A 24,374-nucleotide genomic window follows, 5' to 3' on the forward strand; every position below is an offset into this window, starting at 1 on the left:
CAGAAAGGTATACCAGACCAGCATGCAGACTGCCACAGCCCTGGAACTGGAACTCTGATAGAAGCAAATATTAAAATGTTAGGATGTTATTTGTCCCTCCTGTGTTTGACAAGTCGACATGTTCACTGTAAGAAAGCTCTAAACCATTTTAAAACTCAGTCAATAGTCACTGGAGTGGATCAGAATTCAGGTTTATTGATTACTTCACCAAATGCTTGGAAGATTACATCACAATATTATGTATAGAACCATATAGCACTTTCATTTCTATGTATCTTACATTGAAAACTTTACAGTCTGCATTTTTTCATTTACTGTATATATATATATTTATATGTTCCCTAGCTTTAGGGAAGAAAAGTAGACATCCATAGTTGCAAGGGAAGGAATGCTTCTCAAAAAATATTTAAATGCACTTTAAATAATTACATACATCCTTCTTAAAAAGGCATGGAATACACTACAAAGGATTCAGGATGCAGAGATTCCAGTATCTCTGTAGATGCGAGCTTTGGTTTTGCTCTGTTCCTAAATCCTTCTGTGGCTGAACTCTACTGTTGAATCTGACACAACACTGATGGGCATTCAAACCATCCAGACCAGGGTGGTCCACTGGGTGGTGGTAATACATGAGCAAACTGTCTGCAACAGATGTGCAAAAGCGTGTGGGAAACAGAAAACCACTGTGTCACCTCAATGGACCAACTGATGGATTAGTGGAAGGTTTTATGAGCAATCTGTAATTCTAAAGCCAGGGTGGAGATGACTCCATGTTAAGTCCTTCAGTGTAAGGCTTAGTGGGTCAACACGAGGGAATGCATGACAGGGGGAAGTAGCAAGTCTTTCAACCAACCTTTCATTGTAAACCAGCAACTATCCTGAAAAATAATCATAAAACAAATTAAAGAAAATGAGATAAATAAATAAAGTAAAATCTCAATGACAGGCAAGAGTGACACAGATGACAGGACGGCTATGTCACAGAGAGCAAAGACGTCCCAAACAATGCTGCATTAGGTCTTTGATAGTGTTGTAAGAGATGGAGATTGTTGTAAAATGCAGCTGAGAGTTTCAGTCTCTTTAACAACTGCAACAGCCTGCTACCAAATAACACACAAATAAGAGGGAACATAATCATTAAAGTGACAAACAATGTTTTGGGATGAGTACTGATACGTGAGGGTTCAGATATTATAACATATTTTGATTAGATCACCAAACTCACAATAAGGTCGACACTGATGGTGTCATCATTTTCTAACAGGCACAGGTGGCCAAAACAGATTTTCGCAAAGGGCAAATATAAGGTTCTTCAAATTCAATGGTATGGTTCCTTTGCTTTCAGCATGTACAGTAGATATACTTTTTTGTTAAGTATTAAAAAAAAAGAAAATCAGGTACAGGGTTTGCAACAATATCAATAAATTATTTGTTTGCAGTTCTTTTCTAGTCATTACAGTTTGAGATGAGTCAGGGGGATGATGAATGACAACAGTCAGCAGAGAGTGCTGGTCACAGTGCTGTTCATCCCCGAGAGGAAAAAAGGGAGGAAGGACAGGGTAAAGACTTCTCTACGAGCTGAGTGCAGTAGAAAAGCTGAACACTTTAATGCAAAGTCCTGAACTGAGACAGAAAAGCTACAGTCTTAGTCATCTTCCTCCTGATGTCCCTCTGTAATCTGTTCCAGTCCGAGAGAGGGTGTGTGTTATGATCTACTCCTCAACGTCCACCATCATCTCCATCCGTTTCAGCATACACCCAGTCTAGGATGCGGGAGTCCGGGCGGGCGCCCCCTCAGGAGCAGCAATGTGGAAGACGGAACCGATGCGCAGGAAGAAACGCCTGAGGACAGCCCGCAGCTCGGGGATCAGATCAAACTGCATCATTTCACAGAGCTGCGGGTAGTAACAGGAAGCATGGGGCTTGAACTGGAAAGGAAGGAGAAAATAAGAAAATGTCAGATAGCAGAAGTGACATGTGTGTGTGCTTTAACCCCTGCTAACGATGTAACCAGTGTATCTGAAAATATTTAGAATGTACACAACAGAAAAAGGAAGGGTGGTTGCTTTGGGATGTGTGGATGCTGCTAGGACGACACAGAGGCCATTTTTGTCTTCACTGATGTATGTTTTTGCTGTATTTTTATGCTTTTAAGGCCAATTTCATAGAATTACAAAATTACATTCATACAAATAAACACAATTTGTAGCACTGACAAGTTTCCCAAAAATTCACAGCAGTCCTTGCACGAGAGAATGGTGCTGGCCAGTCCACTTTAACAATATTGGTATAATTCTTGTTGACGCAGTGGTTTGTGTGGTGTTGGCATTTTCCTCTAAAGCTAGCTGCAAGGCGCCAGCATTTCCTATTGCTGCACTCTGCATGCTGGGTTGTTTTCTAACTGAAAACTGCTACAGTTTTGGCTTGAAATGGAAAGAAACCCTGTGTCATGGTCTGCCATGAATCATCCATGAATCATGCAGTGCATGATTCATAGGTAACAGCTCAAACACACGTGTTTACAATCACAAAAATACAAAAATAAAGAAAGGAAATATACAGGGTTGACCTAATTACCACATATAGTTTTGATCCCCATCATTTGAAACTAATGGATATTTTATCGACTTTCCATGGTAGGTTTGCCCCTCGCCTCTTAATAAGTTCTGGTTCTGGTTCAGATCCTGGTTCAGGTTTAATCAAGACTGGACATAGGTATGATCCAGAGCTCTATTATGTTTGCAAACTCAGGCTCAAGTCCTGGAGGGTCCATGTCCTGCTTCGATCAAACTCTTGTCTTTTCTTTGACTAATGTGTAGTTGGAGGTGTGCTCTATGTGTGTTTAGTTGCATGTGTGTGTTCCTGCCTTGTCATCAGGCAGCCGTAATGTCCTGGTAAGCAGCAGCATGAGCAGGCTGTTCCAGGCCTCTCTGTGGCTCTCTGAGGTCAGACTGATGAAGTAGGCCAGAGCTTCACTACACACCCTGAGAAATAAAACAATGCACAAAGAGAAGATTATGACCAACCCAACACTGTCATATCTCCAACACTGAGTAGGTCTCTATCACCACTGCTTCAGTACAATTATTATCATTATTATTATGGACAAGCAGGCAGAGGCTACACATCCTAAGCTAGGGCACCAACACCTTAATGATTAACACCACACATGCGTATTCTTGATGTAATACATGAGTCAATGGCTCTGGTGCAGCTGCTCAGCAACAAACACAACAAGGTGATTTGTACCAAGCTGTAGCATGCCAATGTATTCTACAAAATACACACAGTTTACAGCTCATAAATATATAATGAGGTATGAGCCATGTGTCAAAACACAGCTCAGTCAGCACGGAACAAACACCAGTACTGCACTTTCTGAAAATGACACAGTTGGTGCTTATTTATCTAAGGTTTAATTTTTTTACCACGCAATAACATGCTGGCAATATTTAGAGGTAGAGAGGATGAGCAACAGTGATAACACTGCCATCAACTATGTTTTACACAACACATTTTCTGCTTATTCAATTTGGAAATATTACTATTTGTACAGATATATTTTAATTACCATCAATAAATGACATAAAAACACCAAAATCAACAATGAACAGATCATACTATGTATTGTGCAGCCTATGCCTGATATATCTTATACACAGCAGTGATCCTTCATTACAGTGAACATGGGCTCTGTAGTTAACACCATCCTGCTGCCATAGATACTCACTGATGCACATAATGTATATGAATCTGTGACAGATACCAGCCCACCATTTCCTCCTGTGTAAGTAATGTATGTAGCTTTTATTTAAATTCACAGTATTCATCTGTGAGCCATTTTTAGAAGTCAGAGAGTATTGAAAGACAAGATAAATCTAATCATGGTTTTGGTATTTTCATGGGACTTGTCAAATGTTGTACTCACAGCAGCAGGCGTGTCTGGATGTCAGGCCACGAGTCCTGCAGCTGAGGGTCAGAGTACATCCTGAACAAGATCCTTAGACTGCAGGCAAGGCTGCTGGTTTCCTGCTTCAACAAGTTGGGCTTAGATTTTCCTTTAAAGCCTGATGGCAAAGAGAGAGACAATTATTGTTAAACAAAACAAACAACAACAGAGGGTTGTGCATGGCCTAACTGTTCAGACACACATCGTTTAACTGCAATACCCCTGGTTTTATTCTGGTCAGGTACCTTTTAACACATCATAATCCTGTGTCTCCCCTCATTTCCTTTCTGTATCTCTACTGAGTCGATTAAATCAAAGTATGGTGTTTAAGGCGAGACAGTAACCAAGAAGCACAATGCCCCTGGTTTGGATCTGGCCAGGAACTTTTGTTCTCTCTACCACCCCCGTTATTTCCTGTCATCTCTCTGTTAACTGTTAACTTTTTCATGAGGACAAAAAAATGTCCCCAAAACGGTTTCTAGTGAGACTCGTGACTTTTTCTGTGTTAGAATGCAGGTCACAATCATCAGACCTATCAGATTATCCTCTGTGACTGGGCTGAATACCCACGGCACAAAGACAACATTCTCTCAGAGAATTACCCTCACAGAGTTTTCAGGTCAAGTTCAGGCAGTATCATGCTGAACTATTATGATATACTGAATACAGATTTTACATCACCTTGTATTCACTATTGCTTTTAGAACTAGGAGTACACATTGTGCCTTATTAAAGACCTGTAAAGGCTTTGATAGCAGACAATGTGTTATATGATATTTTTCAAGACCTGCAGACACACATTTTAGTCACATAACCTGGACATGTTTCTAAACTATTCTGTAACAAGTGCAGAACAAGAGCACGAGACAAAGATACAATTTTATGAAGTGAAATAACTAAATACAGGACTTCCTCTTTTCATTTACCTGCCCTCCAGAGTGCAGTTCTTTGTTCATTGTTGGAGTTGAAGTCCTTGGCGAAGGTGTGTGACTCCAGCAGACAGTCCAGCAGTTTGAAGAGGTGTGCAGAGGTCATGTGTCTGTACATACCCTGATCTGGACCGAGCTCACCCACCTCAGTCTCCGACTCTTCCAGAGCATCGCGCTGATAAGAGGAGAGTTTTACACAACTTTATCTAGGTACAACTGACCATGTAACATTAACAGCATCTTTTTAGCATTTTTTAGTCTCCACAGACCTGACATCATATAACTAAGATTAGAGAGCAGCATATCAGAGGTGGCAAAGGGCGATACACTAGATTTCACAACCAGTTTCATTTTTCCTCTTTTTCACCATTTCAAATGTAACCGCTTTTTTAAATTTAGAAATAAAAAAGATGATCAGAAATAACTGAAGGACAATGTTGAAATGAGACCTGACAGCAGCTGTTGTGACCTACCTGTGCAGCAGCCATGTTCTCAGCATCCTCCTTCTTGCTGGTTGCTGGGTAGAAGACAATGTTGTCTATGGTCTGGATTAGTTCAAGCTGTACCACACATTTAATCAACAGCCCAGCAAACAGCCTCTGGTCTGAAACTCCTGTAACACAAAAAAATACATGAGGTATAGAGACGTGAGCATATATGTGATATAACAGAGTTTACACCTCAAAATCTTTTTACTGTGACTGTTTTCCAGATTTGCAGATTGAATGTGAATGTACATTGGATACACACATACAATGTGTGTGTATGCCTGTTCATGTTCTATACTCACTAGCATTGGACTTGCCCTTCCAGGTGTCATCGCTGGACATCTGGCTGTGTCCTCTCTCTGACAGAGCTCTGTCGTAGCTGCTCTGGGACTGACTGTCAAAATCAGCATCCTTAAGATAAACAGTAACAAAAACATCATCACCACTCAGTGTCATACTAATGCTACGGTGGAAAGACTGATAAGAAATATTACGTTTATCATGTTCCGGATCAAGTATGAAGCATCTGTAGAGCTGGTGTTGTATGTAATTGTTGTTTAGTCTGAGAGTGAATTTATTTATTTTCTTACAAAATGTTTGCCATCAGCAATTTCCTCATCCTGTCCAGCTGGTCGCCAAGTCAACAAACTGGTGTGAAAAGCAAACAGAAGATTGGGAATCACCCTGTGTTCGTGTTACAGTACCTTAATTACAACAGCCATAATTCCTAACTTCTCCTTAATTAAATGTATCCACTATGAATCAAAATAACTGACTGAATAACATGCTATCATGCTATTCAGTTTTAACTGAACCTGAATTAACCTGATCTCTGGCACAGTGTTTGAGGACTTACGCATGAGGGCTGGTGTTTTGGAAAATCTCCAGCATACAGGAGCAGGTGATGTTCCAGACCTCGGGGCTGAACTTCTCCCCGTTCAGAATTACCAGGTTCTCCAGACAGTTCGTTCCCGACCTAGCCAGCTGCTCGTTGTCTGTGGGAAAAAGGAAATGACTTCACAGCTGCTTCATACAAACACTGAACTGTGTACTGAGTGTGAGTGTCACAGCACATTTTCTTTTATTAATAGCAACTTGTAGCAACTCTACAATTTATAGTCAACTCAAAAGTTACATTATTTCGAGATATGGAAGGGAGGGTGTTGGAAGATGAAATATGATTGAAGTTGAGGAGTGTTTTGCTTTTCTAAAAAAAAGAAAGAAATTAATGTTTAAGCTCCCTTGCCCACCACAGTAATTTTATTTAGACCCTTAGTCATGTCCCTATATACAAGCTAGTTGATGAGCACAGCACCAACATAACTAGTTTGTAAAACCTGATGTAGCATGATAGATGTTAACTCACATTATTTGATTTTTTGTGGACAGATCAGTATTATGACTGTTCTGCTTTACCTGTTCATATGAATTTGAACACCCACCTTGCCTGACACACCACTGTAGCTGTGTGAAAATGTCAACCAGCAGGATTTCACTGAGAGGCTCATAAAACTGTGTGAACACGTCACAGATGGCATACAGTGCATGGTTACATGTTGTCGTCATCCACTCAGTTTTCTGGAAGCAAACAGGAAACAAACATGTAATTAAGGTTTTTTTTTTTTTTTTTTAAAACCCTCCTTTCATTCTGTATGTGTAAATAAATTGTTGACAGTTTCCTGCCTTTCCAAATCACAGAAGAGGATATCCTTCAAACATTTAAGCTGCTTGTCAAAACATAAAGTGACCTCTGACCTCTGTCTGCTGCTCAGGGAGCTTCATGTTGTCAAAGATGCGGAAGACGATTCTGAAGAGGTCGTGCCACCAGTGCTTCTCGAAGGTGTGGCCATAACTCTTCATAATCTCAAACATGACTGTGAGACCTCTGTCAGAAGCAAAGACAAACAGTTTAGGCATCAGACGTGTTGCATTACAGCTCTGGAACCAGCAAGAAGAGAGCAGGCATGATATGAGATCATTGGCACTACAATATGAGTGAGATGCTTTAATCCTGCTTCTTTTGGCACAGAGTTCATCTACATGCTTGGCAGGTCAAATGTATAAATGTTGGGGCAGGTAAAGCATGATGCAGCTCAAAGGTGCAGCTACCGAGACAGTGTGCTAAAAACTGAGTCTAGTCACAACAGTGAAACCACAGTTTGAGACACAGTCCACTCTGAGCTCTTTTTGTACCTGGTTCGGACATCCAGTTTGCAGCGGTTGATGATACAAGAGAGCTCGAACAGAATGGGAAACCAACCACGAACCCACACCCGATCACCTGGGGCAACATTCATGTCATCACTGGTGTATTCCCTCAGAGCCTGGACAGGGACACAGCAGGACAGACAGTCATAAAGAGTAGTATGACATCATTATTTCTAAAAGAAACCACACAATCCAATTTAGAAAATGATCATCATTGCAGGTCAGCTGTTCCTACCTGTGGCCTATCTGAGACGTATTTAGCACAGTGCCGTATGAGCCTGATAGCCTCCATGCTGGTGTCAGGAAAAGCTGCGTTGCACACAAACTCTGACAAGCACTTCACTGCATCTTGGAACGAATCTATAGCAGCTGCAAAGTGCTCCTGGAAAGTGTTCACTGAAGGAAAAGTGAAGAAAATGAAAAAAAAAACCAAGAATAATTTAGTTGCTGAATTGATTTGTTGTTAGGCTGATTCAGGAGTTTGTAAATCTTTCCTGTCGTTAATTCTCACACTCTTAGAGCAGAGCTGAGAATCTGTCTCACTGTCAGCTGAGCAGTTTGACACAACATGACCTCTGTTACTTGGTTTTTATCATCTCAGCCAAAATGGCTGCCACTAGGAGCTGCTGTCATACTCACTGACAATGTGCCCAGTGGTCTGGAAGGCCAGCTCCACTATAGTCTCATCATGGTCGGAAGCTGCCTGGTGAAACACTGAGAAGATGTTCTTCCAACCTGAACGGATGTTTGCTGCTTGGGAGTTTACCATCTGAGCGACACACCTGATCACCATGTCTCTGATAGTGGGCGACCTGTTAACATGGTGCATAACATCAAATAAACAATGTACAAAGCATTTAATGTTTCACAGAAAAGCTCTATTAGTTCCCCACTATTCCAAATCATTCTTCCCCCTATGAGCCTGTAACTTTGCTTCTTTAAGTATCCATGAGCCACTTATGTAATGAGAAGGAAAAATCCCTCATTGTACCCACCAATAACAATATTATCTACCTGTTCTTCTTCATGATGTGCTCAAATGGCCTGAGGAAGTCTTTCTGGAAGCGGAAATTGGCCAGCTCTCCTTTCTCCAAGAACTTCATGGAGAGCTGTCTCAGTGAGTCCACAGCAAAAATGGCTACATCCTCATTAGGGTTACAGCCCACCTTCAACAGAACAGACTTCATCAGCTGAGCTTAGCGATGCATTAAATTCACTCTACCAGCCAGGAGCAGCACAAAAAGCAGTAACCATAGCACCAACATACAGTTGTCACGGCTAATGTGTTAGGTTGCAGGTTCTAATTGAAACATCCGACAGTTGTGTTTCTGGTCCCTGGAGAAGCGATGTCCAGTATTGACTCGTGTTTTAGCTCTGTTTTAGTCTCCACCACCTCCTGAGGAAAATATCTGGCTCTTTAGCCACTAAATGCTCTGCTATGTTGTCTTGCTAGTTGTCTGTCTGCTGTTTGTTGCTGATAAACCCTCTGTCCAGATCGTGGACAGAGGGTTTATCCTAACTTTTTGCTGAAACAGCTTCCTGCTGGTGCTGAAAACAGCAGGGTGCCTGCTGGTTCAGTCTTTTAAAAGGAAGTTTTTCCTTGCCAGCAGTAATAAATCTGAGGCCTCAGGGAGGCATTACAGGACAACACTAAGTTTACAGAGCAGCAGAAAGTACCATCAGAGGAACACCATGTCATCTCAAGGCCCACTGACCTTGTTGAAGTGGTCTCCTATGACCTGCCAAATTCGAGACCACTGCAGCCTGATGCGGTTCATGTTGTAGTAGGAAATTTCCACAATCTTTTGCAAGCTGAACATCCTCGGCTGGTGTGCTGAGGCCAACTCATCCATAGACACGGCACACAACCATCGCACAAAGTCCACTGGAAACAATTTGACAGCAACACTGTGAATAACTTCTCTTACTCTTACTGAGATGCACAGAGATACTGTATGTAAGAGTGAAGAATGACACACTCACCAATTGCATTTCCATCTAGTCTGGTAGAACCAGTAAAGATCCTGCAAACATAAAAAGCAGCTTTAGTAAGTATCAGTAGGGACATATACAGTATAGATTATACATTCATTGTGTTATTAATGTTCTGGGTCTGGGCACCTTCATGAGTATTTTGTCTCACCTGTCCACAGCTACCACCACACTCTGAGAGCTGGTCTCTCCTACTGACTCCTGTATATGAGCCATCTGTCTCTTGTCCTGACTTCCCACCAGGTTACCTGCAACACCAAATACATTTAACACCAGCTAATGTATAAAGTCTGGCATCACACACATTCAACAAATGTATCTGACTTTTAAACTGCAGGATGAGTGAGTTTGCTATTATAACCAATTGAGACAGCCATTGTTTTTGCATTAAACAATGGCTTTTAACTTCTTTAGAGTTAATATTGGACATCGTGTGTGAGAAGTCAAATGGGTATAGAAGTTAAGTTGTGTGTGTGTATAAGTGTCCTACCGAGCCCCAGGGGCATGAACTCCTCTGTGCCAGAGGGTAAGCCTTTGATACCGCCTTCTTTGTCCCGGACCACCCCTGAGATGTAGCGTGTCTTTACTCCTGTGCCGATCAACTGGGCAAGCTCCAGCTGACTGATACACCTCAGGATCTACAACACACAGACAAGCCACAAATCAGATGTTGTATGTTTTTTTAATTGTATGTTGTTAAATCACTAATTGTTTTTAATTGTTTGTTAATTTTAGAACTCCTAGGGTCCTCAGAAATGCATCTCCAGGTTCTAATATGTATAATAGGTATAATAATTACCATGTTCACCACTGTAATTTAGTGTGTTAGTAGCTAACAATTACTACAGCTGAGGCTGATAAGAGTATTTACTAAACCAAAGTACTGGACAAATTAAAATTTGACCTGATAATGGCACTTGATGAAACCTTCGGGATCACCCCAACTAGCAAAACACTACCAGATCTAATTCTTAAAAATAAACCGGAGAAAGTCACCAACAAATGTGTAATCATAACATGACTCAAACTGCTGGAAAATGGTTGAAAAAAATATTTACAGAGCCGTCCTTATAGACCTGTAGTTAACAATCAGCGAACAGGAATCCAACAGCAGAAAATACCTCAGTTTGAAATTGACTTCTTTTTTTTTTCCAAAAAAAGTTGGGGAATATCTGGAGCTCTCCTAAATATCTTGGTAAATATCTAGGTGTGACTTCCTACTCTGGCACATTTGATAAATGAGGGCCCTTTTTTACTTTGTTCCACTTGTGAGGTGGAAAGGTCTCTTCTGACTTTCTCCTATTTTAAGATACATAAAAATATAAGTTATTTGTATTATTATTATCATTCATTTACAAAGGAAATTATTTTTGAGATTCAATAAAACTTTATTTTCACCTCATGCCAGGAGTTGCCCAGGTAGTTTCCGTCTGTGTGAGCTACAGTGATCAGAGTCTTGATGGTGTCTATGTTCTTCTGCTTCATCTCTGTGATGCTGGAACTGGCTGTCAGCAGGGTGAATCTGGCCAAAGCCTGCACATACGCATCTCGCTCCAACTACCGACAGACATGCCAGTTATTAAAGTCGTACCTTTAATCACTGAGAACACTGAGTTGACTTAAAAATTAAACATAACTGACAAATCATGTGACTAGTGGAGAACAAACAAAAACACAGGACATATCATAATAAACACTGTAGCAAGAAACAAAGAGTAACAAAGTGCAGCAGGTGTTTAGAGTTAGAAAAATTGGTCTTATTCTGTGCGTAAAACATCACAAGACCTGCATGTTGAAGATGCAGGCGATCCTGATGGCACAGCGAATGCCCTCCAGACACAGTGAGGCCACCTCTGGGTCGTCACAGTCTTGCAGTCCTACACTGAACGCTGCCAGCAGGGGGGTCCACGCCAACTAACAATTAGAACCATTGTCCTTAATTCTGCTTTAGGTCTCCTGAACCCCACCTCTTAAATTAGAAAAGTAAGACTAAAAGTTTCTCTGACATCATACCTTGAACATGGGCCTGACATGCTCCAGGTGCGTAGCACTGAAGAAGGGGGCCTGAGCGTGGCTGACGGCCTCCATTAAAGCTTTAGCGGTCTTTGCCATCTGCTCCATCTCCATGTTGTACAGCAGACGACGCTGCTTCTCGCTGGCCACACCTGGACACAGGACGGAACTGTGTTTTACAGTAAACAGTGAATAGTGCCAGGGAGAGACGCTGAGACTAGAGGACATAACAGTTATACATCACTAGTCTGTTCTTGCTCTCTTTTTATCAGCCAATATGGGACATGCCGTTCAAACACCAAACTTCATAGAAAAAGGTTTTATTTGAGAAAGTAATCAGAACAAAATATGTATAAAATGACCCAAGCACTCACTCTGCTTGGTGGATTTTGGGGTGATTGAAAACTCTTTGCTCTCCTTCATGGCAATCTTCTTGCCTGCGATCTCATCGTATATGGAGGATAGATACTCTTCAGGCAGATCTTTACTGTCGTTAATACCACGGTTCATCTTAATGTATTGCTCCTTTGTCATCTTGTTCTTCACCTACATACATGAACAAAATTGAGAGACAGTTGAAGTGATGCAAAGAAAGGGAGGGAATTGGGATGCAATGGAAAACATTTCCTGTCAAGCTATTCAAGCAATGCATGTATGACATACAAACATAAGCTGACTAACATTGTCTAGCTTTACTGGATGTCATATTGTACTGGATAGGACATGTTGAACCATTAAGGGAAACAAAGATAAGCAGAAAGCCACTGAGGGGAAGAGTATTTACTGCAATATTCCTTATTTCTGTTTAAGTGTGAAATATTTCACACCTGCTTTTCCCAGACTTTAAACTTCAGATGCAATTTCCTCTGTCACAATTGTCTGTCAGCAGTGATACATCAGGTGCAGCAGCTATTTTTTATCGACTGCGTTGAGACAGATACAGACCCACGCAGTCCCCTCATCCATTTGAATGAAGCCACTGCATTGACGCAGGAGAGCTACCAACATGGAGAGCTCCAGCAAAGAAACATAGGGTTGTCCAGCAAAAAAGCAAAGCGTGGACAAGTACCTGCTTTGACCAGTCAAAAACATGCCAGCACAAATTCCCGGTAGATTACTTTGTAATGTGAACAGAGTATTTCTACAGTTAAGTAGTTAATGAGGTGCAGCAAAAACTAAAATCACTTTCATAACTCTGTAGTTGTAAGATACTGTCGCAGGGACTTAACAAACACTTTTGGCATCTCACAGGCCTTCAGGCTCAAAGATTTTAAAGTCAAACTGGACATCTTCAATCATATCCCATCATCTCATAGGTACCCGTTTTTGGTCTGAATGCCTTCAAATACACATTGCATGAGCCAAAACATACAATCCAGACTTCTCACCTGAGGACTGTGCAGATCTGTGGTTAGCATAATAATGGAGTATGCCAGCACATAGGCAGTGTCTGCACTGGCAAACAGAGTCTGTCTGTAAAAGAAGATGCATAACAGGACAACAGTTAGCAGCTGCACTGGTCCTATGTTTGTTTTGTTTTTAATCAAACCTGAAACATAGAGAATTAAGATAATATCCCCAACTCTCATACAATTTGAGAAGTATTAACAAATCTTTGCAGGCCCCATAGATTTTAATAGGAAATATATTTTACCAGTAAAGGTGAAGCCTTACCCCTGATTACACTCCAGGTATCGAGCAGCAAACTTCTCCATCAGCCTGTCAATCTTCTGGGCCTCACCAGGCAGCCTGAAGCCTTCCAGAAATGCTCTGAGAGCCGAGACAAAGTCCCGCCCGCAGAAGTCCAGCTGGTCCACATAGCAGTACATCACTTCTTTGTTGAACTTGATGTTCTCACCCAGGAACTCTCCCACCTGAGTCTGTGGATGCAGGGTAAAGTGGGTGGGGGATTACTAACCTGAATGAACTTTCTTTGTTCAAGAACAAAGTGTTGTATAATGTAACCCTGTGTAACCCCTCACCGTGTCCAGTCTGTCCTCCTGGTGCAGGAACTGGGCGATGTCCTCGGCCGTAGATCCCAGCATGCCCTGGTCCTGCAGGTACTGGATACCTCGCTTTGGCTTTTTGTTGAAGCTAGAGAAAGAATGTCAGAACAAATTTTCTCTAAACAAGAACAAAGTATATCATAACTGTAAAAAGTACAAATCTTCCACACTCAGGGACTGTCTAATCCTGATGTAAAACCTAACCAGGCTGAGAAAAAGGCCTCACAGTTCGATGCCGTGCTCAATGATGTCCTTCTGCTGTTTGATGACCTCATACTGCTCCGGATGGTCCGCCTGAGAAACCGCGATGCTGGAGGAGACCGTGGAGTCCAGTGAGCTGATGCTGTCCCGACGTCCAACCAGCTGCTCCGGGAGCTTCAACTCTCCTCCCTCACTATCAGACGGATGCTCCTGGCCTGCAAATATATCACACACACAGTTATGATATACTTAGACCTTCAAGGCTCCTGTGCATTTTCCACATACTTAATGTCCACTACACACTTACCCAGGTTAGCTTGAAGGTTTGGATTGACATACATGTCTTTGCTCCACTCCACCATACATTTCAGGATAGAAACCAGACACTCCAAACCCTTTTTACGTAGACTCAGCTCCTGTGCATAATACAGATGTAACTGGTGTTACACACAAAACATGACTTAAGAGACAAAGACCAGAAAGATCCTGCCTCTCCACTGTTCACATCACAAGTAGGTGCTGATGATGTATTTAGTGTCTACTAAATAGTAGTAGACAGTAGTCTATGTCTACTCTATGACTGTGTACCTGCAGAGGAGTCATCCCAAGCTCCTGGCCGCTCCTGCCCTGAGCAATCTTAGACAGGTCATTGACAAGACGCTCAAAGATGTTTGCAGCATTCAAGTCACAGTCGTAGTTTACATAGATGTCAACCACACACTGGGCATCTAGGGAGAAAGTAACGTGTTATAAAACTGGATATCATTCCAAGAGCAGGACATTTTAAAACGATACTGAATAAAAAAATCTTTGGATACAACAGGGTGATAGTACACTGTTGGCTATAGTGATCAGTATTCAAAATGAATGACTTGCAGCATTTCCCAAATCCATGCTCAGGGTTTTACTGTATAAAAATTTTAAGGCAACTTGGCAACGAGGCAAATTCTGTGCCACCTTCACAAAACCTGCCCGTGCAATGAAACTGTTGAACATTAGCCTTTCCCTTTCTTCGCATTACTGTTGAACATTAAAACATCAGCAGAATAATACACAAGTTGCCAGATATCAACATCTACCAAATATTACTACCTATCAACTAACTTTCAGTTACACCTAACACATAATCAAGGGAAGATACAAGATACAGCAACAACTGGAAGGATTAAGCCTCATGCCTGTAACAGGTCTGAATGTAATGTGGTCAGATTAATGTAAAGGCTGCAGAAGCACAAGTTTACACAGAGAGATGAAAACATGTTTGCTTATTAAGATCACTGCAATAATATTCTCACATAAGTATCACCTCCTTTGCTCAAAGAAAAAAATCTGTTTATATTATAAGTATAAATCACTGTTAATGATATGGTATCAGTAGATTTGTACCTGCACAGATACGTGTTAGAGTCTGGATCACCATCCACTTGTGCTCAAATGAGCTGGTCGACGTCTCCAGGATGGTCAGAAAAATCTCCCGAAAAAACACCTGAGGCAGGGTGGACAAAAAAGTGTGACACATAAAACAAACAAGCTGTACAAGCATGTTCAGAATTTAAGTTTATAATATTTGCCAGACCAACTGAAATAACACAGATGACACTGCCCTGTACTGTACCTCAATCTGCATCTTCAGGTGGACCTTGAAGTGGGAGAGGAGGGTGAGGAAGATAGCCAGGGAGAGCTCGAAGACCTCAGGCACAGAGGAGACACCATTTTTGGAAAGCGCCACGCACAAATACTGTTTGATGGCATTGACGAACATCTCATGAGTGCGAAACACTGGCCCGGCGCCCTGCAGCACAGAGAGCAGCAGCTGCAGGGAAACAATCTTGGACCGCAACTCATGGGACCTGCAGAAGAAAGGAATTGTGTGGGCATCAGTTATACTGCCTCAAGTGTAAATATAAAGCAATCCACTAAGACATTGAAGGGGCATGTATAGGAGTATGCTTAGTAGAAATTTAATGTCTCATCTATGAATAGTGTTTCACTGTTCACTCTGAGTTGAAATGAACAATACTTAGGTACAATGGTATTTCAGCATTGTATCTAATGTAGGCCAGACTGACTCCACTGTGAGCTTCCTCCCTGGATCAGTTTACCCTGGCCTATTCACACTGGCTGGCCCAGGGTCTAATGTTACAGTAACTAGAGATGACAGAGACACACCACGATGGAAAAGGGCAAGTTAACCTGTGGAGACTGAAATGAAACACTGTGCATGAGCTTAAGGCAGTTATATTCAAGTGGCAAACTGGAGCGTCACAAAAAGAGGTTACCACGTAAAAGACCAAAAATGTATCAAGGCAGGTTTTCTGAGCAGGAGTGTTGATGATTTAGGATTCGTGTTCTGTGTTACCACAGAGGTAATCGTCCTATGAAGTGATTGTAGATAGGGATGTTAGGATTTTCATGGTATGATGAAAAAAGAGGAGTGACTAACTGATACAATGTAGAAATTAGCTGGTTATGCAGGTTATAGTGCAGTTAGAAATAGAGATGAAATGTGTGTGAAAAAAAACAACACTCACTTTGGGTCTGGTGGTCCATCAGCAAGGGGCTTCATGGAGAGTTTGCACAGCGAGCGGAACACCAGAAAGGCGTCTTTCTGCAGAATGTGAGAGAATCGGGCAGCATTGTGGGGTCCCTGCAAGGCCTCAGCATCCTGAGACAGATGAACAAAGTCAGTCTCACTCTGTTTAACACATTTGCATTAAAAGACTAAAGCAAGACCTCTGAACTGTCGAGAACTGTTTCTGTATCAAGACACTTCCATATTGATGAAAGTTTGTGGCAGAGCTCAAGATGCGTCTTTCAGTCCTCAGGTTGGAGGCAAGAGTTACTCTCTGCCTGTGTAACTCAACAATCTTACCAACATGCACCATATAAACATTTCTTTATTCACATTCTGACAGCAGCAATGCATTTCACTACCGACTACCTTTCCATTATATTCACAAATGTAGACCTGGCAAGCTCTCACCACTACAAATCTTCACCTTGCCTTGGCTTTTTTGCTCAGCATGACTGATGACAGGAACTAAACAGTGTTGATGCTCAGTTTTGCTTGATAAAAATCAAAGAAGTAGAATATTTCTACACAGGGAAGTAAGCTTTTTAGCCACGTCTGACATGTGCAGAACATACTTTCAGTGACACTGCCTGCATACAAACACGTGCGTACCCGCATTTGTGCACACGACATTTCATGTGTCGATAGCATACGAGAACGAAACATTCCCTAAACTTTAATCTGAAATTTAGCCTAGTGGAGATTATTAGAGCAGCTGAGGATAAACAATCAGTATGAGTCAGATGACTGTTAAACCTGCAACAGTCTGACTTAGCAACTTGGTCAAAACTGTACAAAAAGAAAGATCTAACAACACAAGAAACCTAACGTAACAGCTGATAATGTATTTACTCTGTGATGTTTGACTCAACATGTCTTGACTGATGCCCATCCTGTTTAATCTGACTGCCCAGCAGAATCAGCATCTGTCACTGCTTTTGTTGCAGAGCATTTGTTTTTATCTCCTCCTCAAATCACATGTGGATAATGAGTTAGTTTCTGCTCTGTGGTCAAAAAAACAAAGTAAGCAAACCCAGGACTTATAAGTGAAAAGGTGGCATGCAGTTTAAGAGACCAGTGTAAATACTGCATAAATGCTCCCATGGAGGAACAGGAGGTCTTTTATCAATGGATATTTTGGTTGTTTCAGGGCTATTTAAAGTGAAGAACATTCCATTCTTCTCTACATCATTACTTTGCTGTTGTGAATTATTTTTGCTGTAGTGAAAGTATGACACAGACATTCCAGGGCACCAAGGCAGAAATGTCATTCACACGTTTCATACTTAAACAACAACAGAATAATGCATCCACACACACTTTACTGCCAATGTTATTTACGCTGCTTACCAACATATCTGTGGAGGAAACAGAGGAGCGGTCCTCAATGATGCCGTTCATCTGCTGGCCCTCTGTTCTGACTCTGGGGGGAGCCACCTCTGTCTGCTCAGGGTGGGCTGGGTGCTCACCTCCTGGAGGAGAGGCCAGAATGGACATTTTCAGGTCACAACCATACAAGAAAAACACTGTTGTTGAAAAGTATATTTACATTTAGCAGAAAAAAAGATAACTAAGGCAACTGAGTTCTGACCTGTTCCGCTGTGTATCTGTGTTGGCCGCTGCTCTGCCTCCTCTCCCCCAGTTGTCTCTGCTGGATTTGGATCACCCTCTGGTTTGTTTCCCTCCTCAGCTGGCTGCAATGCTGTAGGAGGCATCTCTGCACCTTCATCTTCAAAGACTAGTATGAAGAGTGATCAAGATTGAAGAAACAAACACATCAAAGCTGCACAATCTACAGTTACACATTCAGACTTTCAAGCTTCAACTGAATTGGAGTATTTAAAATTTAGACTGAAAGCTGGAAGAACAGGTTGAGACATACCTGCTGATGGTGTGACCTGCTCTGCTCCTCCATTCATTGGAGCACTGCCGGCCTCAGGTTCTCCATTGATTGATGGTGTGTCTGGTGGTTGGTCCTGGTCCTGGTCAGGGGCTGACGGTGGGGGTGTGGAGCTGGTGGTGTTGGTGGTAGTGAGGTCTGGAGTACTGGCTGCCGGAGATGGGGAGCTTTGAGGCTCTGGTGTGGGCGCCCGGTCAGACCAGGGGGAGCCAGACCTCCGGGTACCTGGGACTGGAGATGGGTTCTGCTGTGGAGGTCGCAGCCGCTCCTTCTCTTGCTCCTGAGCCTCCAGAGCCTGTGGATGCAGGAGACAGAGAAGAAGAGTCATGTAGAGGGATTATTTTATACAAGGAAATGCTAGTTCATTATAATAGACTAATTGTATCCTCAATTCTGACAAGCTGATTCACATCAGACCAGTAATGAGTCTATGATTCCAGTTCAAGTACAAGTGAACCACCAAAATCTCAACTAATGTCAGGGCCTAGCTCATGTGTCACAGCTACATGCAGACGCTGTGCAATTGCAGTGAAGTGACACTGGATGAGTTGGTTGAGCAGTTAATTCCGAACTCCTGTGGTGTGTACTGGTAACACAATCTGTCATATCTGATAGAAGCACCAGGTTCAAATCCTGGAAGTGTCTGGCTGATGTTTTCCTGGTGACTGTTACTACCATAGGTCGTATAAAGAGTAGCCAGACAGTGACATTCACATCCACAGTAAAAGTACATAGTCATAGTCAGAGCTTGGCCCTCTTCCTCATGTTGTTGCTTTTGTGCAGTCAAAAGGTCTCTTTGTTCGTGAGGTACATTATGTAACAGATTTTTTTTACTTCAAATGTATTTGAGTTTTTCAGGCCATTCAATTCAATTCAATTAAAGAGGAGAAAACATTCATTTTCACATTTTTTTATGGATAGGTGTAACACAGCAATCAATAATAAGCTGGACTAACAGCCTGGTTTTCCATGCGTGTGAAGATAACGTTGAGCATCTGTGTGAGTGTGGCCTTAGCGGTGGTCTGGTTGATGAGGTTGCGACTGGCCAGGTAGATGTTGTAGCAGGTCCTGACGGTGAGGAGCACTGTTCCCTCGTGAATCTCTATGTGCGGGGAGGTCACTGCAGTCAGAAGGGCCTGGACGGAGAGAAAAGGAAGTCAAGAGTTATCACACAGGATGTCTTGTTAAGAATGATGCAGCTGCTGCACCTGCTGAATCACCACTTGACTTCCCTACTTTCTGGGCCATGTTCAAGCCGCAGATATATAACTCTCATACTCTGCTGCTGCATTTCTGGTGCAGAATTTAACTCTCTGTTCCCATTTTGATGTTGGTAATAAAGATAAATTTGCATTTTTAAATGAAAGAAATCAATATGATTACAAAAATACATGAAATGCAGATGTATTTAAATATTATTTTGTGCTCAAACCAATTTCTATTAGTTAGTCCAAAATGACTGCACTGACATTCATGTGTCCTTCATTGGCAAATGTAAGCAAAACTGATGTAGATAATCTCTCCATAAATCTTTTGTCAACAGTGATAATACTCTGTGCTTCTCAATGGTGAGACTTTGCCCTTTCTAACCAACCAGGATATGTGTTTCACTAGCGATGAGGATACTTCAATAAGCAGCCAGTTATGAATCATACCCACTGTATACACAAAGCAGGTGATCATGCCACTTTTTAAATAAGCTAGAGCTGCTCTTCTGACTAAATGAGAGATGTAATTAATCTTTGAATATTTCTGGATTCATAAAGATGCAGTACGTAAGTTTAGTTTAAAAGTTGATGACTGGGATCACAAAGTGTCAGTTGACAACTCGTTTAACTCTTTTTTTCTTTTCTTTTCTTTTTTTTTTGCTGCTGTTATGAGAGAAGTAAAGAAAAAAGAGAAAAAGAAAAAGAAAAGAGATAATGGCGGATTTAACCACCTAACATTGAGTTAGATTTTTGTTAATTAATAACATGCACTCTACTGAGACAAATCCTGATGAGCAACTGGTGGCTCTTTCTGTGTGCCCATCCATTTGTCATTCTCATATGTTATGAACAGATATAACATGAAGAAAACTGTGAACCAAGACTGAAGCCTCTCCAGTATGGAGGACTAAAGTGTCAGTCCTGCCTCTTTGACCTAACTGGATCTCAAATAAACAAGGCCACTGACAGCTGGAGGATCTAAAGACTGCCAGATGTATGGAGAGACTCTGGGCGTACCTTAATGATCTGTAGCTGGACTCCCTCATCAGTCTGCGGGCCCTGGAAGCAGTTGCAGATGGTTTCCACCAGCCGGTCGATCAGCCTTTTGCCTGGGGTTCTGCTGTCCGGGGCATTGCCTGTGATGTGGCCGTAAGCAATCAACTTCTACAGTGGAGAGACAGTGCACAGGACAGAGCAACAGAAGCAGACTTTAATGTACGCATTTGATTCAGCGTTTGTTTTAAGCTGCATGTGTGTGAGTTTAGAGTTCATTTGAGCAGTGTCTTTGTTTAATTTTGAAAAAAACGTGTGTGAGACTATGAGAAAAAAAGAAAGTCATGGTTTATGTTTGTGTGTCTATAGGTGTTATTTGGATTTCATGTGATCAAAACGGAGCATTTTCCCCATTCACTGAATGATGTAAATTAAAGCATTCTAAGCTGGATCTAGTACTGTATGTCCATGTCTTTTAACTCCTGCTTTTTCATAAAAATTTGCAGTCTCCAAGCCTCAAGAAAAGCTAACCCTGATGACAGCATCAGGGCTAACAATGAGAGAAACAAAATGAGGCAATTAAGAGTACAGTGTACAAGTAAGTAACTGAGTGTGTGTGAGTGTGTGTGTGTGGAATGTAGAGCTATTGTTCTAGGAGCATGTTTGACATGTGCAGCAGGTATTGCAAGATTTCAACCCCCCTCACCTCCAGATGATTTATACAACAAAAAAACCCTGCTGTGAGAAAGTGGAATGGTCAAGAAGAACATTAAAGCTGCTGAGTGGATGCATATGCTACATGCAAAAGCCACTGTGTGTGTGTCAGTGAATATTAACCTGTAGACAGTCCAAGGAGGTACTAACTATCCTGGGGGACTTTGACTGACAGGCCAACTCGAAGGGCAACACATATTTGTCAGCCTCGATGTAGTTGGCCCTGGGTGGGACCACTGTACCATCCCTGCAGGTACAAGAGGAGAGCAAACAGCTGAGAGCAAACAGTTGAGGGAACTGGAAAAGCTACAGTGTGCACAGACGGTCATACTGAAACTTAATAGTAACTACAGTGGAAGATGTTAATACATCAAGTGCTGTGTAAAATATTTTTATTTTCTTACTGCCAGATTTTACAGAACACTCAAATTTTCTTTTAAACCTTAGAAAAGTGAAATGACATGTCATTAAAATAACAGCTTGCCTATAGCAGCAGACAAATCAGCTGAAGGCTGTTTGAAGTGCTGTTGATATACTCTGAAGTAGCAGTTATAAGAGCAACAAATCACTTTAGTCACAAATCACATTGAGCAGCCAGCGTTTACTGCAGACTGCTTTGGGGCAAACATTATCTCAGCTTGTCGCCACACATCAAAGGAGAAACAACTTGAATCTACTGCTGTTTGTTCATTCATTCATTCATTCATTCATTCAGGGAAAAAGGTGTGTGCTTAGGAATACTTACTTTTGTTTTTCAAGCTCTGCCTTGATTTCATCTATGAAGGAAGACACAGGAGGTTAAATGTTATTGATGCCTGAACTTTGACCCTTGCAGCTCACAGCAGTGTGACATGATCTGACTCTATATCTGAGGGTTACTGGGTCAATCACAAATCAGGCTACAGTAAGATGTGATGTTTGTTTACCAGTATTTTAGTTGTAAGACAAGTGTCTTTTGAGGTCATACTTTCCTATTGAACATGGGGCAGGATTTAACCTGAGAGTGATGCTATCTAATCTATTCTTCTAAACCAATTTCCTTTTCCTCATTATTTTTTATCAGTGTGCATTCAGCCAGCTGTGACCAACCAAATGGATTAGATTCACTCACAATGTGGCAGCAAACACTACTAAACCCAACTTTCACAAAGTCCAAACGTCACAGGGCAACAAGGCTTGTGCAATATTCACAGAAATATCACCATCAATGTTACAGTGATGATATATTTTAAGTAACTGTCATGTGACATCACATTTAATGTAGTAAAATGTAAACCCAATTCTTTTTTTCCATGGTGTATAAATTAGCACCAGACCTAAATATAGAAAGGTATTAATAATGTTTGCGCCCTTTTAATTCAGTCACCTGGCTAAGCTCTCGTGTTCCACTGAAAAACAGCCAGTAACAACTAATCTCTCTTTCCACTGCATGCCTAATTAATCATGGGGGCAACAGATGAAATGGCTTGTAATCCACAGCATGACAACATAGGTATTTAAACAGAGAAACAACAAGGTTGTGGCAGCAGGAAAAAAAGAAATGTTTACGAAGCTAGCACTTAAATACCAGACAGACAATGAGTATGACAATGGGATAAGCACAAGGTACTGTACATTAGTAGTGAGTGTGAGGAGTCTAAAAGGAGTTTTGTGTCCTATTGGTATCATGACTAATGAGAGTGTGTCACTGGCAGATGTGCAGTGAACAGACAAAGCAGCTCAAACACACCAACCTTTTTGCCCACCTTTCAGTGATACTCATTTCTTTGAAGTCACTCAAGTGGTTCAGCTGCCTAATTGTACCTAATGGAGCACAACTCTTGTTTGCCAATTTCTCAATCACCTGTACTGAGACTAAGAACGGCACTATGAAAAAACACACTCAAATAACAACTGCTAATTGTACAGGTATCAGACCACTACCTGAGCAGTGTCTAAAGCATCTAGAACAACAATACAGGCTGCTGAGCATCCAATTCACAGCTGTCACAGAAGCTGGCCACATTCACCACAGCTGTATGACAAGGAGGTGGGTGCACATAGATGGGCAGGGCAGTTTGAGCTGGAACATAAACAGCAATACCACAATGAAGTAGAGAGCTAGGTGTGTGTAACACTATCCGTAACTGTGCTGAATGGAAAAGCCAGGACGTCAGAGTATCCTGGAGTTAGATAGCCAGTGTGTCTGGGTGCAGCGCAGGACCGGGCTGTCTGGCTGGGTGACAGTGCTACGTACAACACGGCGATTGGTCTGTTTAGCTAGCTAACCTAGCCCTTACTAACTAGCTAACGACAGCTACCTATTAAGTCGACGTTGACAGCGATGGTGGTGGTGTGGAGGCAGGATATTAGCCTTTCCATGTTAACATCAAGGGGTGGGAGTGATGCCAAAGCATATTAAGCTACAGCTACCTGTAAACGTCAACGGGTAGCTGAACATACGGTGGAGGCCACTCAGATGCTAACGCTAACGCTAGCTAACTGGGTAGCTCTCCTCTCTCCCTCTGACGAGTCAGACACGACCGAAATGTCTCAGTGAAGCGCTACATAAAACACGGGTTCCCGCACACCAGCATACAAAACAAACCCACTTACCGAGCGCTACTTGACAGGCTTTGCGCAGCTGGCTGTGCTGGCTCCTCTTCACCTCCTTATCCGAGAGGATTTTCTCCAGCGCCCTGGACAGAAACATGCTCTTGGTTTTACTGTTTTCTGCCTTCGACTGCGAGTAGTGTTGTTGCTGCTGCTGCGGTGGTCGGTGTGGTTGTTGCTGCATCTCTCGGTCTTGCTGCCGTTCCTCTCTCAGGCCGTCATCCTCGGCCTGGCCCCGCGTACAAGCAGGTGACAAGGAAAGCTAACGAAAGCCAGGCTATCGGTGTCAGTCCGGTAGAGTTGCTATCTCAGCTCAGCGCCGCCATGCTGGTTACACGTCATGTCACGTGATTCTCAGCTGTCTGGCTTTTGACTACAGCACCCTGAGGAGCAGGTAACCTCCGAAACGGGGTCGAGTAGACACACAATTAAGTCACAGAAACCTACAATCTTCTCAAGCCGAAATTAAGCATAAAGTCGTCCGGTTAAACGCACCAGAGGAGGCGTTGAACGTTTCCACCGGGCCAACGTCACGCGAGTTGAGAAACAGTTCGCCGTTTTTACCACCGTATGAAATCAAGCGCTGCCGGAGAGCAGAGACGCTGTTTC

General features: G+C 42.1%; 1 protein-coding gene across 2 annotated transcripts; it reads right to left on the reverse strand.

Annotated features, from left to right (window-relative positions):
- Positions 1 to 174: 174 nt before the first annotated feature.
- arfgef2 (ADP-ribosylation factor guanine nucleotide-exchange factor 2 (brefeldin A-inhibited)) lies at positions 175 to 24,352 on the reverse strand. 2 transcript variants are annotated; one of them, XM_051071032.1, is made up of 40 exons: positions 23,769 to 24,352; positions 21,919 to 21,949; positions 21,297 to 21,420; positions 20,484 to 20,630; positions 19,215 to 19,394; positions 18,241 to 18,553; positions 17,950 to 18,096; positions 17,709 to 17,830; positions 16,318 to 16,451; positions 15,402 to 15,636; positions 15,173 to 15,272; positions 14,375 to 14,514; positions 14,094 to 14,202; positions 13,812 to 14,001; positions 13,562 to 13,673; positions 13,254 to 13,459; positions 12,968 to 13,052; positions 11,954 to 12,125; positions 11,580 to 11,731; positions 11,352 to 11,480; positions 10,965 to 11,123; positions 10,057 to 10,204; positions 9,718 to 9,814; positions 9,558 to 9,598; positions 9,290 to 9,459; positions 8,589 to 8,740; positions 8,214 to 8,386; positions 7,810 to 7,970; positions 7,560 to 7,690; positions 7,122 to 7,251; positions 6,809 to 6,944; positions 6,223 to 6,361; positions 5,957 to 6,014; positions 5,669 to 5,777; positions 5,352 to 5,491; positions 4,876 to 5,053; positions 3,929 to 4,067; positions 2,867 to 2,984; positions 1,909 to 1,928; positions 175 to 1,856 (listed from the first exon to the last, which is right to left on the reverse strand). In XM_051071032.1, the coding sequence occupies exons 1-40, from the start codon at positions 23,947 to 23,949 to the stop codon at positions 1,748 to 1,750; spliced, it is 5,517 nt and encodes a 1,838-aa protein (XP_050926989.1). In that variant the 5' UTR covers positions 23,950 to 24,352; the 3' UTR covers positions 175 to 1,747. The 2 variants fall into 2 exon arrangements, with proteins under 2 accessions (XP_050926989.1, XP_018534497.1); XM_018678981.2 differs by having other exon boundaries at positions 175 to 1,928; positions 23,769 to 24,104.
- Between the last annotated feature and the right edge of the window lie 22 nt (positions 24,353 to 24,374).

Source organism: Lates calcarifer, linkage group LG6 (genome assembly GCF_001640805.2).
Source record: "Lates calcarifer isolate ASB-BC8 linkage group LG6, TLL_Latcal_v3, whole genome shotgun sequence".
Taxonomy (NCBI): domain Eukaryota; kingdom Metazoa; phylum Chordata; class Actinopteri; family Centropomidae; genus Lates; species Lates calcarifer.